Genomic DNA, 17,036 nt, shown 5'->3' on the forward strand with positions numbered 1-17,036 from the left:
TGTTTAAACCTCCCTTGTATAACATGTTAACTTAGGCCATGGGATGTACCTTAACATCTAGGGTGTTAACGATGACATGGCATGTTAAACGCCATTGCAAGCCACTCCTTTCTTGTGTTAAGGGGTGTTAAAAGGATTATATGTTAACATGATGTTAAGAGATTGTCTTAATTTGTTTTCCTTTTTTACACCTAAACCATTAAAAGTTTTTACACTCAAACCATTAAAAGAATAAAGTTAAGGGGGTTAAACCATTTCCTTGATGTAAGGTAAAGTGAAATGGAGAAAAGTAAGCGATGTGGCACTTAGGCTACACGGTATGGTGATGGTCCGCCCTTGGAGGATGGTCCGCCACGTAGGATGGGCATGAGGATGAGGCAAAGAGGATGGAGGTATGGAAATGGGGGATGATCCTAAAATATATATATATATATTATATATTGTATGTATATATTTGTCTGTGAGGAAGTTTTGTCCTCATATGGACCGTCTTGAACGGCAAGAAGAAGACGGAGAGGACGAGACGAAGGGGGTGAGAGGGAGGAACGGCGCCGGGCCGGGATGATGGAGGACGAACCTCCATACCGTCAAGCCTTAGTTGGTGTTAAAAAAAAGTTAAAGTATACCCTAAGGCCTTAGGCAAAAAAGAATAAAAAAATAATGCTATTTATTATCAAAAGTTATTTTAGCTGATAGTTAATGAAATTGTATTATTATTTATTTTGTATTTAGTTTAAATATTTAATATTAAAATAATTAGAAAAATGATAGGTGAGGCAGAGTTAACAAGGTTAAATTATTTCCTTAAGATGAGTTGAAGTAAACGGGAAAAAAAAACAGGTGATGTAGCCCTTATATAAAACTAGGTTATAACCCCGTGTATTACACGGGTTGAATAAATAAATTTTATATACTGAATAATAAAACAGTATATCTTTAAAAACCTTCTTTATTGCACGGGTTGAATAAATATAATTTTATATATTAATAATAAAAAGTTCTATCTATAAGAACAATATTGTACGGGTTGAATAAATGTAATTTTATATATCAAATAAAAAAGTTATATCTTTAAAACACGTATATTACACGAGTTGAATAAATGTAATATTGTTTACCAAATAATAAGAATACTACATCTTTAAAAACCCCATTTATTACACGGGTTGAATAAATATAATTTTATATACGAAATAATAAAAAAAATACATCTTAAAAAAATATGCGTATTACACTGTTTGAACAAATGTAATTTTCTGTAATAAATAATAAAAAAATATATATATCCTTAAGAAACCCCGTGTATTGTACGAATTAAATAAATCTAATTTTATATATCAAATAATAAAAGTTATATCTTAAAAAACCTCATGTATTACATGGGTCGAGTAAATGTAATTTTGTAGAGTGAAAATAAAAATATTTAATATATTTACACAAAGTTTGGTTTTCGTGATAAAAATAGATTATTCTATCGTTGCAAAATTTGTTAACGAAGTCTCGATAAATTTAACCTTTTATTTAAAACTACGTAACCCGTGGTTATATCACTTTTACCCTTTTAGCCCGAAAAATAATTTTTTAACATCTAAACCACCAACGTCTTTTTTTCTAAACTTTTTGGCCCGTAACGTCTTTTTTTCTAACCCTCTTGACCCCTAACATTTAATGGATGGGGTAGTGTTAAGGGCCAAAAGGGTTAAAAAAAGAAGACGTTGGGGGCTCAGATGTTAAAAATAACATTTAATGGATGAGGTTAGTGTTAGGGGCCAAAAGGGTTAGAAAAGAAGATGTTGGGAGCTCAGATGTTAAAAAATCCCCTTTTGAGCTAAAAGGGTAAAAGTGATATAACCATAGGTGCCAAAAGCATAATTTACTCTAAATATTATAAATGAGAAGAATATTAAACTAAATAATAATTATCCATAAGATATTAAACTAAATAATATTTAGTAGAAGGATTATCTATAATTAATTAGAAAATATTAAATTAAAATAATAATTATCTATAAGAGATGCCCTAATATGATGACAAGTGTCCCAAAAGTGGTTTCTTTTATTATATAGTATAGATTAAGAAGAGTTAAAATATATCTCGAACACGGCATAAGTTAATTAAGTCATTTTTCATACTCAATCACAAACACCCTCTAAACCAAGGAGAGACCAAAATAGTAACTTACTCAAAACAATCCTTTTCCTATGAATGTATCACCTATAAATATATTGGTAGTATCCAAACAACTATGTGCTGTTAATCCAGAATAAAAAAAAGTTCCCCATTTACCCACTTTCATTTCATTGCCGAGTCAGTCCAACTTTCTCTCCAGTCTCTCATTCGTCCCCAAAATTCTCTCAATCCAACTGCAAATTTCTCACAAAACCCATGTCAATCATGGAACATCGTACCCATAAACACCACCGAACCCACATCAATTCCGACGTCATCTTCGAGCTCACAATCCCCTACATCACCAACTCCCACGACCGTCAATCCATCTCCTTAGTCTGCAAACGATGGTACGAGCTTGACTCACTCACCCGCAAACACATAACAATCGCCTTATGCTACTCCACCACGCCGGAGCAGCTCCGGCGCCGGTTCCCGTATCTGGAATCTTTGAAGCTGAAAGGGAAGCCACGCGCCGCCATGTACAACCTGATCCCGGAGGATTGGGGCGGGTTTGTGAAGCCGTGGGTGCAGGAGATTGCGAGATCGTTTAGGTGCTTGAAGGTTGTTCATTTTCGAAGGATGATTGTTACCGATGAAGATCTGATGGTGCTTGGTTCTGGCCGTGGTGGGGGTCTTCAGGTTTTGAAGCTTGATAAGTGCTCTGGGTTTTCTACTGATGGATTGTTGCATATTTCTCGTTCTTGCAGGTATTCGTTGTTACGCTGGTATTTGAAGGTAAAAATCGGTAAAATACCAGTGGTACTGTACCGAACCGGTACTAAACCGAAAGTACGAATCTTGAAAACGTAAAAAAGTGGGTACCAAATTGGTACAAACACTGTAAATCCGGTACCGGTATTGGTTGAATTTCAGTATTCAGTACTATTTGCTCATCTCTAGTTTGACGTTTGGATTGAGATGTGTTTTTCTTTGCCTGGTTTTGACCGGCCGGTAGATGGTCAACGGCCGGTTTGGTGGAAGTGAGAACATACAATTTGTGGGTAGTTTGGTACCTAACAGGTTAATATGTGTAAAAATGGGTTTATTTAGTTATTTTACAAAAAATAAATAAATATAATTAAACTGTTTTTGATTGATTTGAGGTAGCAATTTCAAAAATTACTAAAAATAGGTAAGAAGCTTGAAAAGTTTTATATTTTGGGTGTGACACGCTCAAAATAGGCTTTGGGTTGTTGAATTTTGGGATAGTATATGTTGAGGTGTATTATTATTGAATATCTAATTATATATATCTAATTGTTAACTTGTACTAGAGATGAGAAATTTAGTAACCGTATATACCTTGCTGGTACCGACTAAACATATATGGTATGGTTTTTTGGTATTGATATTATGCAGTACGATACTGGTTTGTGACTTTTAACTGTACTGTACCATACCGGTGCCGACCGGATATATATGATTCGGTCATTTTTCGTTTTAGCTAAAATTCAGTATCAATATTATGCAGTATGGTACTTGTTTGTTACGGTACCGGTACACGTCTTATCCTTAATTTGTACTAATTTCGATTCAAAAGTATGTGAAAATACTCTTTAGATTTTCGAGAAAACATTCATTTTCAGTTTTTCACATGTATTTGGGATCACAAACAAACTCAAACTATACTAGAAAAACCCGAAACATTTAGATGGGTAACAAAATTGATATATGGGTGTGGATTAAGTTTCAAACACTTTTACGGGTTCGGTGTTAGGTGATACCGGCCGGACTATTTCGTTTGCCTACATAGAAAGCGAATATATAATATATATATATATATATATATAATTTGAAAATTATTAGAAGTGGTATGTTGACTTTGATAGATAATAATTGTTAGAAAATCAATTTATATGACATAAGATGCATAGTTGGATGAAACTATACGGCAGTTTTAATAAGTTAGAGTACTTTTTTTACAGAAATTTAAACTAGTTTTGGTATGAAAAAATGAAATTTTGTCTGCTACTAAATTTAATGGCAACATAAAGTTGATTGAAACTTTGTACAAAGGATGTTAATATATATGTACGTTGTAATTAGGACATTTGACCTTAACCCAATATTTGTATTTGTAGTGGTATTGAATAGAGCACCCACTGCAGTTTCCTTTTCTTGATGTAAATGACAGGTCCAAAATTAAAGATGCCTCATAACACTGGTCCATGCCATATGCATTGTACTATTTGCCGTCAGTTTTGTTTTATTATAACTTATATTAAATAAATTAATTTATATCTCACAATAATAAATATGAAGTAAGTAACTATGAAATAAGCATGGTAAATTTTTGTACTGTTTTTTAGATGTTAACTTATGGTATTATGTTGTTTCAGGAATTTAAAAACCTTGTTTTTCGAAGAATGTCAAGTAACCGAAAAGGACGGGGAGTGGCTACACGAGCTTGCGTTGAACAACACTGTGCTCGAGACGTTGAACTTTTACATGACCGATATAACCAAAGCGAGTTTTGAAGATCTTGCACTTATAGCCAGACGATGCAAATCCTTAACTTCCGTCAAAATTAGCGAATGTGACAACTTGGATATAGTTGGTTTCTTTCGCGATGCTAAGTCGCTTCAAGAATTTGGCGGGAGTTGGTTTCAAGATACACCGGAACATTATGGTAATGTGGTATATCCTCCAAGATTGTGTGGATTGAGTCTAAACTACATGGGTACTTATGAGGTACCGATTGTGTTTCCTGCTGCATCGCGCCTTAAGAAACTGGATCTTTTATATGCCTTGCTTACCACGGAAGATCATTGTCTGTTGCTCCAACGGTGTCCTAATCTTGAGGTTCTTGAGGTACAATCTTTTTTCGTTTTTTTTATAAATGAGTAAAACGCCATTTTCGTCCCCGAGGTTAGGCCAGTTTTGCAACTTTCGTCCAAAGGTTTGTTTTTCTGCATCTGAATCCAAAAGGTTTGAAATCTTGCCATTTTCATCTGGCTCGTTAATTCCATCAATTTTCTCCGTTAAGTGAGGGGTATTTTCGTCTTTTTTGTTAACTTAAAGGGCGATTCGTTTTTTTTAATCTTTTTTACATAAAGTGAAAAAGACCAAATTGCCTTTTAAGTTAGCAAAAAGGACGGAAATATCCCTGACTTAACGGAGAAAATTGGATGGAGTTGACGAACCGGATGAAAATGGCAAGATTTCTAACTTTTTGGATCCAGATGCGGAAAACAAACATTTGGATGAAAGTCGCAAAACTGGCCAAACCTCGAGGACGAAAATGACATTTTACGCTTCATAAATTTTGAGTTTGTACCATGTTAAAATTCTGGTTTTTTGAACCTTGTATTACTTCACAGGCAAGAAATGTGATTGGAGACCGAGGCATGGAAGTTCTCGCCAATTCTTGCAAGAAATTAAAACGGTTAAGGATCGAACGAGGGGCAGACGAATTAGAAATGGAATTCGAAGAAGGCGTTGTATCTCAACGAGGATTAACAGCCATAGCACAAGGCTGTTTAGAGCTAGAGTACATCGCGGTATACGTTACCGACATCACAAACGCAGCACTCGAATGCTTAGGACTACACTTAAAAAACCTTCAAGATTTTCGCATGGTTTTACTAGACCGTGAAGAGGTAATTACCGATTTACCCCTTGACAACGGCGTCCGAACTCTACTAAAGTGCTGCAATCTTAGAAGATTTGCTCTTTACCTGAGACCAGGAGGGTTGACTGATGTGGGTTTGACTTATATAGGTCAATACAGTCAAAACATACGGTGGATGTTGTTAGGGTATGTTGGTGAATCCGACATGGGTCTTTTAGGGTTTTCGAAAGGGTGCCCTAGTTTACAAAAGCTTGAAGTACGAGGTTGTTGTTTTAGTGAACATGCACTTGCTAGTGCTGTTTTGCAGTTGAGGTCACTTAGGTACCTTTGGGTTCAAGGGTATAGAGGGTCTTCAACAGGGTTTGACTTTTTGACCATGGCTAGACCATTTTGGAAAATTGAAATAATTCCTTCAAGAAAGGTTAGTGTTGGTGAAGATAAAGAGGTAGAACATCCTGCTCATGTTCTTGCTTATTATTCACTTACCGAATCAAGAACAGATTTTCCAGAGTCTGTTATACCGCTTAGATACCAACTCAAGGGTATTTGAGTAGTGAGCCGTCAAGTTGTTTTGGTTCTAGCCGCTCAACACTTCGACGTGTTTCACATGTACTATATGTATGGTGTGAGATATAGTTAAATGCGCGTGATGGAGATGAGTTTATAGGGTCGGTTCTTGTTTAGTTGTTATGAGAAGTGTTTGTAAAGGACTCGTGAAATGAAGAGAGAGAATATATTATAGCGGGTCGTAGTGTAAGCATTTTCTGCTGTTAATTAAAACGTTGTTACTGTAAATAATGTATATATATGTAATAATAAAAGTGTGTATTTATCTTTGAAAAAATGGTGAATATTAGTAGTGTTTCTTGTTGTATATAAGCTATAAAGTACAGTTTTATGCAAGATAATTGAAATCTCATGGTACTTTGTAATTTGAAAAACATTTTAAATTAAATAATACACAAAAAAGAGATATGTAAAACAAAAGCGCCTGTAGCTCAGTGGATAGAGCGTCTGTTTCCTAAGCAGAAAGTCGTAGGTTCGACCCCTACCTGGCGCGTTTCTATAATATTTTTGGAAAACTTTATTTTCTTTTTGCAAATGAAGCCCCTTATAAAATTAATAAGTTACATAATGACCCCTTCAAACCAATCACTCACATCTACAATATAATTCTCACAAGGTAAATAAATTTTAACAACTTACTACGTGCTCACAGAATCAATAATTAAACACCCAAATTAATTACTGATTCGATCTTTATTCCTCTTTCAAACGCGAAGTAGATTTATGTTCGTTCGCTTGTATCCACAATTCAATGAATGTTTTGTTGGAAATTACTCTGATTGTTGTGGTTTCTCAAAATCCTGTCGTCGTCTAACATGTTGGAAGGTCTTTTGGTGGTGGTATAAGAGACTCGTTTGGCCCTTTACCATTCTCCACCAAAAACGCCATCTTAAGCCCCCATGTCGTGTGTACTTCCAAATGACAGTGTAAAAACCACACACCTGTAAAATGAACAAAAGTTTATATACAAACCTTCGCGGATGGTGCAAAAAATGTTCATCTAAATACATGAGTTATAGGTACCACTATTTGGTATGTTTCGGTCGAGTTGACCAAAATTTTTTTTACTAAAGATCTTTTGATCATACATAGTTGTAGTATTTACCTGGATTATCAGCTCGGAATCTAATAGCAGTCCATCCAGAAGTAGGTATATTAAGAGTGTTTCTCTCAACAGGATCAACCAAATTAAAATTCTTGGGGTCATTCACGGGGTCGAAATTCCCCACCCCTTTTCCGACAATGAAAAAGTTAAACCCGTGAAGATGTATCGGGTGGCTCTCCGGTGCAATAACCGAATTACCTTGCATCACAACTTGAACGGTAGAATTATACTTCAATGGGTAAACTTTAGTTCCGGTGGTAATTTGCATGCTTGTTAGATTCGTAACACCGGTGTAGTTGTAAGGTGTTAGCGGTTTTCCAGGGAAATCCCTGGTGAAAACACCGCTTATATGATAATAATGTGCTTGAAGCAGAGCTGTGTCGGGCATCACAAAAGTAACATTATTGATGCCCGCCACAACTCTGCTTCCATTGACACATGTAGAACAATTATTCACTCCAACACCAGCGACGAATAATAACGAGTGGTCGATTTTTAAAGGGACCAGAGCGGGGTACTTAGCAGAATTCAAGCTTCTTAGTGACTCAATGAAGGAATTTGTCGCCGGTGTGGCGTTTGCCGCTGGGAGGGTGGTGAGGGTTGTCGGTGTGTAGGATTCGATACTTTTGTAGCGAACAGTACCCGTCGCGGTTTGGTTATCAATCGCCACGATGGTGTCCATGAAAGGCGAAATTGCCATTAAGTACTTTCCGGGTTTTTGATCCGCGGTAAAAAGGGCATTTGTTGTTTGGCCGGGTGCGATGTATATCGTACGCGTTTTGAACGGCTTCACGTAACACGCATCGACTTCAACCACCGTAAACTGATGTCTCGCGATCTTGAAAAACAATTCTTCATTCAGAGCAGCGTTGATTATGCGAAGCAAGTATGTTTTCCCGGGTTCAACGTGTAATGTGGATCCTACAAAACTTTCAAAATTAGTCGCTAGTTCGTCGCTGAAAACCAGTTTACTAACGCATTACGGTCGCTAAATGTGTAAATCGGTACCTTTAGAAGTACTGCAATTAGGAACCGGGCCCGGATAGCCGTTGATGGTGTGTGCATCAGATACATTAGGCGGCAAACCGGTTTGCATCCACTGGTTCATCACAGCATCGACATCCGATTTCCACCATTCACCTACAAAAAAATTCAAATAAAATACCATAGTTGTTTTAAAAATTGCTACAAATGTAGAATCGAGCTCGAATCATACCTAGAACAATGATTTTTTCGTAATCGGGTTTAGGGAACGGGTAAGGGACTCCGTGTTTAGGTAAGATGACTATCGCTCCGTGGACAGTTGCTCTTAGCCAGGTGATATGTGCATGCCAAAGAAGGGTACCCCTTTGTCCAGTAACGTTAAACTTGTAGGTATAGCTATGACCGGTCTGTATCGGGCATTGTGTTATGTAGGCGGGCCCGTCTGACCACCCGGTTCGTAGTTGCCGAATTCCGTGCCTAAATAGCAACAAATAGGCATATGGTGGAAGTAACAAACCATGAAATCATGTACAAGTTTCTAACTGGGATTTTGACCATTTAAATGACTTTCTATTAAAAAACTGGTAACTAGGGACCGTAAAAAAGTGACAGCTGAATTAGCGACAAAACAAAATCGGTCGCTTAAAGGCCTTTTTATTAAATCCTGATACTTTTTACTGACTAAACAAATCGGTCGCAAAATCTGTCGCTAGTTCACTTGCAAGTATTTCAGCCTTGAAAAGTTTTGATTGCAAACATTGGTCGCAAACTTGCGACGATTGTTAAATTTCATCGCAAAGTCATTTCGGTCGCAATACAAATTGACAACAAAGTGTCCCACACTAAAATTCGGTTGCAAATGGACCCCTATGCAAACATTTTAATGGCCAGACTATATGTTTTGGTTTAACTAAAAAGTGCACAACGTCCTGCCAAGTAGGCAGAGAGCTTTAACTAACTCTTTAACTATCACGTTTTGGTTCAATTATAAAATTGTATTTAAAAAAAAAGTGTGACCGGTTGATTGGGGTTGGACCCTACAACCTTACCCCTCTCACGTGGTGTTCACGGGCGTTATTGGTTGATGTGGGCAGGAGCGTTAACCCACAACAAGCAGCCTCACAAATAACACTCAAACTTAAGTCGCAAGTATATTCAAATAGTTTCTACTTTTCGATATCTGGGATTTATATATGTGTTAGTGAATTATGAACTTAAATTTAAAATTTAAAAAATAAATAGAAATTGCGCTAAATTTGGACACGCTTTTGTGACGGAAATTTTTTGAAGTAAAACCTTTTGTTTGAAGTCTAAAATTTGTGCATCAGCTCAATATAGAGAATCATACCAATGGATTGTAATGTTGTGTGGCACCTTGTTCACTAGTTGAACAACGACGCTATCGTCTTCCCTAGCGTACAAAGTCGGCCCAGGAAACTTTCCATTGATAGTAACCATAGCTTTACTTTCACATAACCTAGTAAAGTTCTTCATCACAACCTGAAAATTATTAGATATTTCAATTAGGGCTTTGCATGTTCGGGTTAGCCAATTAGGGTTTCGTTTCAGTCTATATTATATAGACTGAGACGACATCCTAGCAAATGTTATCGACCTTAATGCACATAATCTAAATAAACCACTAATAGGAAACAAGGCTTACAGTGAACTTGTAGTGCCGAACATACGACTCAACCATCATTGGAAGCAAGACCATGGCTAGAACCATCACGGCTGAACGAACCCAACTTGCCATTCTCTTTCTTGCTTGTACTTTTCTTCTAATTTGATTGTAGATTCATACATACAAGGTTATATATATAAAGCACACTGAAGATGTCAATGATGTAATGTCGTTTTACTAGGTTAGGTGAGCAAAATGTATACAACATAGATTTGAACTTCTGATCAAGATTTCTTCAATTCTAAGGTAACTAGCTTAGTATCCTCTGTTGTTTCAGTTAGCTGTTCCATTTTCATTTGACAAAACCAACATTGTGCTAAAACTAGTAGTGAAACATACTTCCCACCTTAATGTGATGAGAACTCATTCACGAGTTAGCACTTTTACGCTAAATAGAGGAAAACAATATGGCGGCAAAACTTAAAACTAACATAACTTGGGCTATGAGTAGAGTTACGAGTCCCATAAGCAGCAGACACAAAAGGTCTTAACGAGCTATAGAACCGGATTTCCATTAATCAGGGTTCCTATATCGCCCCATAACAACATTCCCCAATTTGAGTGATTTCCTTTTTAGTGTAAAACGTGTAAACATTTATTGTCTTGATTTACTTGTTTATTCATGTCTTGAGTTTTAGTATTTATTTCATAACTAGAATTTTGGTCCGCCACGCATTGCGATAGCGTCAAAACCTTAAGTAACTCGAATTTGTATCGTCAGATGTCTGACCCGACTCGTTTCCGAGCAAAACTTACGTCAAAACGTAGACAAGCTGAAAAACACATGAAAATAAGCACGAAAACGTATTATATTTTATTTAACCCATTACCGAAAAAAATTACGTCGAAACATAAACCAACTTGGATTTATAACGAAACGTGCTTAAAAAATAAGCACGTAAGAAAATAGTTTTTTTTTCGTTAAAGAATGGTACCACACGTTGCGGTGGAGTCGAAATGTAAAGTAACTCGAATTTATACCGCAGTGAAAACGTATTATATTTGACCCGACTCGTTTCGGAACAAAACGTAGACCAACTTAAAACATACATAAAAATAAGCAAAAATGTATTATATTTGACTCACGTACATAAAAATAAACACGTAACACTCAAGGAGGGTCAAAAAGAAATTTACAATTTTTTTTAGAAAGCTGAGGAGATTATGCCTTAGTTACTATTTCTAAAAGCATTCTCATCCACTCCATCAAATGCTTTCATGCAAAAAAAATATAGAATTCTCTACAAATGCTTTCATCATTTAGATATTATGAATCAACTTTTTTCAAGAAAATATCTATGTTATTCCGCCCTGTGTCATAATGGGATGAAATTTCTTAGTCCATGCAACTCATAAGGGTGATCGGTGGTGTTTGGATATGATGAAGGTTAATTGTTTAGATGGGCAATGGTTTTCATGTACAGAAATCCAGAAGGGTATTGCAAGTGTGGTGGTGTTCGGATGGTATTAATTGAAGTATTAGTTTTGAGGTACCAAGTGGTTGTCATGCACATAGTTTGATGTGTGTTGTTCATCTTGTTCCTTTGACACCATTGATATTGGAGCTTCTAGATAATAACAATAATACTTGCTTAAACTCTCGTGGATAGAGGCACTAACGAAAGCTATGGTTGCTTGTTTCAAACTAGAAAAAACGGGTCACTTCTTCTTTCACATTTGTGTATATATCTTATCATCATACTCACTAAATCCAACTAATAGCTAAACTAAGACTATAGGGTATGGAGGGGTTTGGATTGGGGGCATTGCTCGATACGTGGCTAGGGTGGGATCCACAAGCTAATACTTAAAAACTAGAGGTGTGGTGGGGCGTTGCTTAGCTGGGCGTGGCTAGCCATGTGGATTTTTTTTTTTAAAAAACTATAAAGAAAATAAAACAAAAACCTACATTTAACCAGCCAACCACAGCCCGCTATGTCAACCAGCCCCCCGCCCCACGCCAGGCAGAATCTACATGCCAATTGGGCAACACTGACCAAAACACCAACCCAGGGTGGAGCACCCGACGTTAAAGGGCCAAAACGCCCAAAACTCACGCCCACACCCACCAGTCTAAGGTAGGGTCTGAGGAGGGTAAGATGTAGACAATCTTACCTCTACCCCGTAGGAATATAAAGGTCGCTTCCAGTGAGACCCCCCGACTCAATAGTAGTTTTTGTTGGAAATTTAGATATTATGAATGGATATTAATTTAGTGAGATTATAATTTATTGAAATTATAATTATTTACTAGACTATTCATATGAAACAAAAACTCTTAAGTAGAGTTTTTATGTCAATTTATTAGTTTTTATTAGAGTTTATGTCTCTAATAAATCTCTAATTAAGGACTAGACTCTTCATATGTAACATAAACTCTTAAGTAGAGTTTTTATGTCAATTTATTAGAGTTTATGCCTCTAATTATGTGAGACTTTTCTCTACTCTATGTCTTTTGTATTAAAAGTAGGCTATGTGCCTAACTTGATGTTTTTTATATACATAAAACTACAAGAGTAAGAATACAAGAAGTAGACATAAAGTTATGCATGAAGAGTTCTTGAAGAAGAAGTACTTGATGACACATATGGTGGGAACATATAGAGATAAGTTTCTCTACATGATTCAACTACAATTCTATTCTTAATTTCCAAAAGGTCTAACACTATGTTTTTATCCGGTGTAACCTCGGGCGCGTGGCCTTCTCCGGCAGTACAAACTGCTTCGGCTGTTGTACCCTGGGAGACAGACGCGTCGTCTTTAGTAGAGGCGCGAAATCTGTTTTAAGGGAAGCGTGTTGAACACGTGCCTCACCACAACCGTCAACATTTGTTTGTTCTTTTTGTAGGAAATTATTGTACAAGAAGACGTGGTTCAAGACCTCGTTGAAGCCTACACAGCGGACTGAAAAGACAACGAACCATACAAGTAGACACCGTTAAAAATCAAGTTGAAGACTTTATCTTTTGAAGATATTGGTTTGAATCGAATGTTTTATTAAATATGTTGTAGTTCATATTTATTTTCGTTTGAATTTGTACACGGTTCATGTACTACAATTTCTCAAAATTATGTAAAGAGAGTATCCTTACAATTTTTATATTTATTTATATAATTTTTATTATAAAATTGTGACCCATTTCCTACAAACTTAAAACAGATTTCGTGAGATTGTGGCTAGAATCTTAAAACCTTATTTATAAGGATTTTGGGTTCACGAAAAAAATTTATAATAAAATTTTTTTTTTTAGAGATTATGATCATATATTTTTTTTTGGGAAATATGTTAGTAGTACAACTTGTTGTGTTTGGATTTATTGAGATTGAGATGCAATCTTAAATCCTATATCGTGGTACAAAACGAATAGTTTTGGTTCAAACATTTGGTTTTGAAACGATTTTGGAAATCGTTAATTTTTCTAACTTTGTGTTAGATGGGGTTTAATAGTGTAAACCATACGTTTTTTGTAAACGTTAATTTCTCTAACGTGTGCGTTAGACCGGCTTTATTTTTATAAGCAATACGTTTTTTGTAAACGTTTCATGTTCTAACATGCTTGTTAGAAATGATCATATTATTTATATAATATGGTTTAAAAAATGTGTGTTAAAAATAAGTTTATTTTATATAAACTAATAAGCCTTATAATGATTTTTGTAATCATTTATTTCTACACGAGCGTGTTAGAATTGGGTTATTTATACAAACTAATAAGTTTTATGACGGTTTTTGTAATCGTTTTATGACGGTTTTTGTAATCGTTTATTTCTAACGAGCTTGTTATAACTTATTTATTGATAGGCTTTGTAACAATTTTTGTAATTGTTTACTTCTATCAAAAGTGTTAGAAACGGTTTATAAACCTGTTAAATTTGAAAATGATTTTTGTAATCATTTGTATTCTAAACATTCATGGAACGTGTTAGTTTGGACAATTTTTTAATTGTTTATTTTCTAACGTGTGTATTGGAAATGACTTATTTATTTGAACCATATATGTGTTTATAGCAAGTCGAATTAACATTTTGTGGAAATGTTAATATTTCTAACGTGCGCGTTAGAATTTCTTTCATTTTAACATGATTGTTAAAAATGGTTAAATGCAAATGCTTTGAAATGTTTTATGTAATCATTTGATATAAGTAATTTGTTGTAGCATTAATTTTAATGAATGTAAACACTTATATTATTCTTTGTATGGTTTAGAAACAAAAGGTCATACATTGAAGTTGATGTTTGATTGGCATCAAGATTCAAATCACCATAAAGTGATGGTGTAGTTGTGTGGGATTTATCACCAACCTTAATTTGTGATTTCTAAATCCATTTGAGTGAAATTTTAATTACTAATTAAACTCTTCATATGGTGAAACTCTTTAGTAGAGTTTTAATGATGGCATTTGATGAGTTTTATTAGAGTTTAAGTCTATAATTATTGAGACTCTTAACTCTTCATATGGTGAAACTCTTGAGTAGAGTTTTAATGATGACATTTAATGAGTTTTATTAGAGTTTAAGTCTATAATTATTAAGACTCTTAACTCTTCATATGTGAAACTCTTGAGTAGAGTTTTATTTATGACATTTGATGAGTTTTAATGATGACATGTAATGCCTTAATTTGGTCATGTTTTGTATATATAAAATGACTTAAATTTTCCAACACGTGTGTTAGAAAATGTGTATCACGAATACGAGGTTAGAGATTGTTCATAATGAACAAAAATGTTTTATGTAAACATTTAATTGCCTATATGTGCATTAAAAATGATGAGAAATGGTTTATTTTATAAACTATATCTTTGAAAAACGTTTTATGTAAACGTTCGATTCTATAATGTGCTTGTTATAACATTTTTTTGTCTAACATGCTTGTTAGAAAATGTTATTTGGTGAAAAACAACTTGGTGTTATTGTGAACAAATTTAATTATTCAAGTTTACTACTTAAATGTAGTATTTGTAACAACTTGGTGTTGTTTTGAGCATAATTGTCCAAGTTTAAAGTTTCAAGATGAAATGGGGAACTTGTACTTACAAGTGCATGGAGTCTTATTGAGGGAGTACCTCATGACATGCCATGGGACGATATTGTTGAGAAGATTTCAGTCAGATTACAAAGTGTTGAAGATAAAAGCACTTTGCTATTTGAGATCTACATATTGTCTATGATTCCGTTTAAATTTCAAAAGTAATTGACACTTATGATTTAGTTTCCGATGTATTTTATTGTTTTGCGTTAAATATCTTCGGATAACACATGCAATTTTTTACAAAGAAATAAATCATTAATGGTTGTGACGTATAAATTATTTTTGTGGAAAATAATTATAACGTCGGTAATACATTGTTTAAAAGAATATGGTTTTTAAACGGATAGTACATGAAAATACTTGTGCATAAACAACTTGAGAGTTGTTACATTGACTAAAAGTCAAAGACGAAACATCAAATGTATAACCACATCATGAATGAATAATGAAAGAACGTGGTGAGTGTATTGAGATAAAATACCCTTACGACATTCATGTCGACATACTTCATTAGAAGTCATTGGAAAATTCACAAGTGTGAATTCTAACATATGAAAGTAAAAGTATTATATGTTATTGTATACCTTTAATAAATCTTGTGAGATTTATAAGTAGATACGTCTACCACTTGATTATTGTTAGAACTATATGGAGATTTTACCTTCGTTTGGGAGAGCATCCTAAATATACATATCTCCTAATGAATAACAATAATTGTGTGCAAATCACTTATGGCAAAATTATGAATGTCATGTTGTTGAGTGTCAATCTAGTTGACTTTATCTCACACATAATAGTGATTGTAGACGAGAAACATTCATCTTGTGGTTGATGAATGTGTTCACCAAGTGACTTGGATTAACACTTATGTTTAAGTACTTATGAGTCAATGGTAGATTGTTGGAGATCAAAGGTAAACAAGTTATGTTCCTTAAATGAATAATGAAATTTAGCTATGTGCTATATACAATAATTTGTGAGACCTTCCTAAATATTGATGTTTTAGGATTATGAATAAGTCTCATTATTTTGTCTTAACAAGGGATGAATGTTGCAAAGTGATATTATGATATCCTTAGGGCTGTGAAGAATCAGAATGATGCATCTTCTGTTCACATGCTAAAGTATTGTAGTCTAAAGCATGCTAGACTAGTACTTGGTTAATTATGGGTCTTGACGGAGACTAATTAACTCTAAACATTCAAATGTGTATGAACACAAAAAAAAAAAAAAATTTGTGTATAGACAAAATTGAGGGAGAATTTTCATTCATTATAAGGAAAAGAAATGTAACTTTTTAAGAGTTTGTTCGAAAAGCTAATGAGGAGAACTCATTGTCTAAGCTTATTCTAGATGTTAAATTAGAATTATTCTAAATTGGTGACAACCTTATGACAATGGCATGTGTTGCTTCGGTCATCTTAGAAGCTTATGTAAGCTAATGCAATATGAGTTGAATTCACTGATACAATGAGATTGATCTTGTTCAATCATATGTGTATAAAGGTCGCCATAAGTGGTGTTACGGAAATGTTGATCAAATGGCGAGAAATGTGGGGGAGGATCCATTTAAGAAACAACCCTATAAGGGTATCTAGAAATGGTTCTCATTAACCCATCTAGATGTTATCCAATAACACTTCAATGTGGGGGTATCTTGCATTTGTTTTGGCAATAAGGATTTTGTAATCCAATCTAACTTTGCAAATAGACGACTAAGTGGAGGACACAAATGTCGTAGTGCATAATGGAGATGTGTTTGCCTTAAATGATAAATGTATCATTCTAAGACAAATATTATAACCAGATTCAGGTGGCCACTGAGGTTATAGTCTTAGAAGTTGACAATAGGCAATGTTAACTTTCGAGTTACGAACACGTCATGACAATTGATCTCAACTGTAAAGTTATCTTTAGTG

At 34.7% G+C, this 17,036-nt stretch overlaps 2 protein-coding genes and 1 non-coding gene across 3 annotated transcripts; 2 read left to right on the plus strand and 1 right to left on the minus strand.

Annotated features, from left to right (window-relative positions):
• The first annotated feature begins 2,235 nt into the window (after positions 1-2,235).
• On the plus strand, positions 2,236-6,595 carry LOC110872715 (coronatine-insensitive protein 1). The gene is made up of 3 exons (XM_022121578.2): positions 2,236-2,880; positions 4,513-4,984; positions 5,494-6,595. Exons 1-3 carry the CDS (start codon positions 2,387-2,389, stop codon positions 6,292-6,294), a joined length of 1,767 nt encoding a protein of 588 aa, XP_021977270.1. The 5' UTR covers positions 2,236-2,386; the 3' UTR covers positions 6,295-6,595.
• Positions 6,596-6,731: 136 nt separating this feature from the next.
• TRNAR-CCU lies at positions 6,732-6,804 on the plus strand. The gene has a single exon. It is a non-coding gene; the product is annotated as a tRNA-Arg (tRNA).
• A 27-nt stretch (positions 6,805-6,831) lies between these two features.
• Positions 6,832-10,181, minus strand: LOC110872716 (laccase-4). The gene is made up of 6 exons (XM_022121579.2): positions 10,064-10,181; positions 9,749-9,900; positions 8,633-8,877; positions 8,425-8,556; positions 7,417-8,337; positions 6,832-7,252 (listed from the first exon to the last, which is right to left on the minus strand). Exons 1-6 carry the CDS (start codon positions 10,154-10,156, stop codon positions 7,122-7,124), a joined length of 1,674 nt encoding a protein of 557 aa, XP_021977271.1. The 5' UTR covers positions 10,157-10,181; the 3' UTR covers positions 6,832-7,121.
• Between the last annotated feature and the right edge of the window lie 6,855 nt (positions 10,182-17,036).

Source organism: Helianthus annuus, chromosome 8, assembly GCF_002127325.2.
Source record: "Helianthus annuus cultivar XRQ/B chromosome 8, HanXRQr2.0-SUNRISE, whole genome shotgun sequence".
NCBI lineage: Eukaryota > Viridiplantae > Streptophyta > Magnoliopsida > Asterales > Asteraceae > Helianthus > Helianthus annuus.

What these genes read in the sequence shown, in the direction of transcription:
- LOC110872715 (XM_022121578.2), top strand. Translation starts at nt 2,387, where the DNA reads ATGTCAATCATGGAACATCGTACCCATAAACACCACCGAACCCACATC. An exon ending in CATATTTCTCGTTCTTGCAG is followed by an intron (nt 2,881 to 4,512) that starts GTATTCGTTGTT and finishes ATGTTGTTTCAG; the next exon opens with GAATTTAAAAACCTTGTTTT. An exon ending in CTAATCTTGAGGTTCTTGAG is followed by an intron (nt 4,985 to 5,493) that starts GTACAATCTTTT and finishes ATTACTTCACAG; the next exon opens with GCAAGAAATGTGATTGGAGA.
- LOC110872716 (XM_022121579.2), bottom strand. Translation starts at nt 10,156, where the DNA reads ATGGCAAGTTGGGTTCGTTCAGCCGTGATGGTTCTAGCCATGGTCTTG. An exon ending in CACAACATTACAATCCATTG is followed by an intron (nt 8,878 to 9,748) that starts GTATGATTCTCT and finishes GTTGCTATTTAG; the next exon opens with GCACGGAATTCGGCAACTAC. An exon ending in TAATTGCAGTACTTCTAAAG is followed by an intron (nt 8,338 to 8,424) that starts GTACCGATTTAC and finishes AAAGTTTTGTAG; the next exon opens with GATCCACATTACACGTTGAA.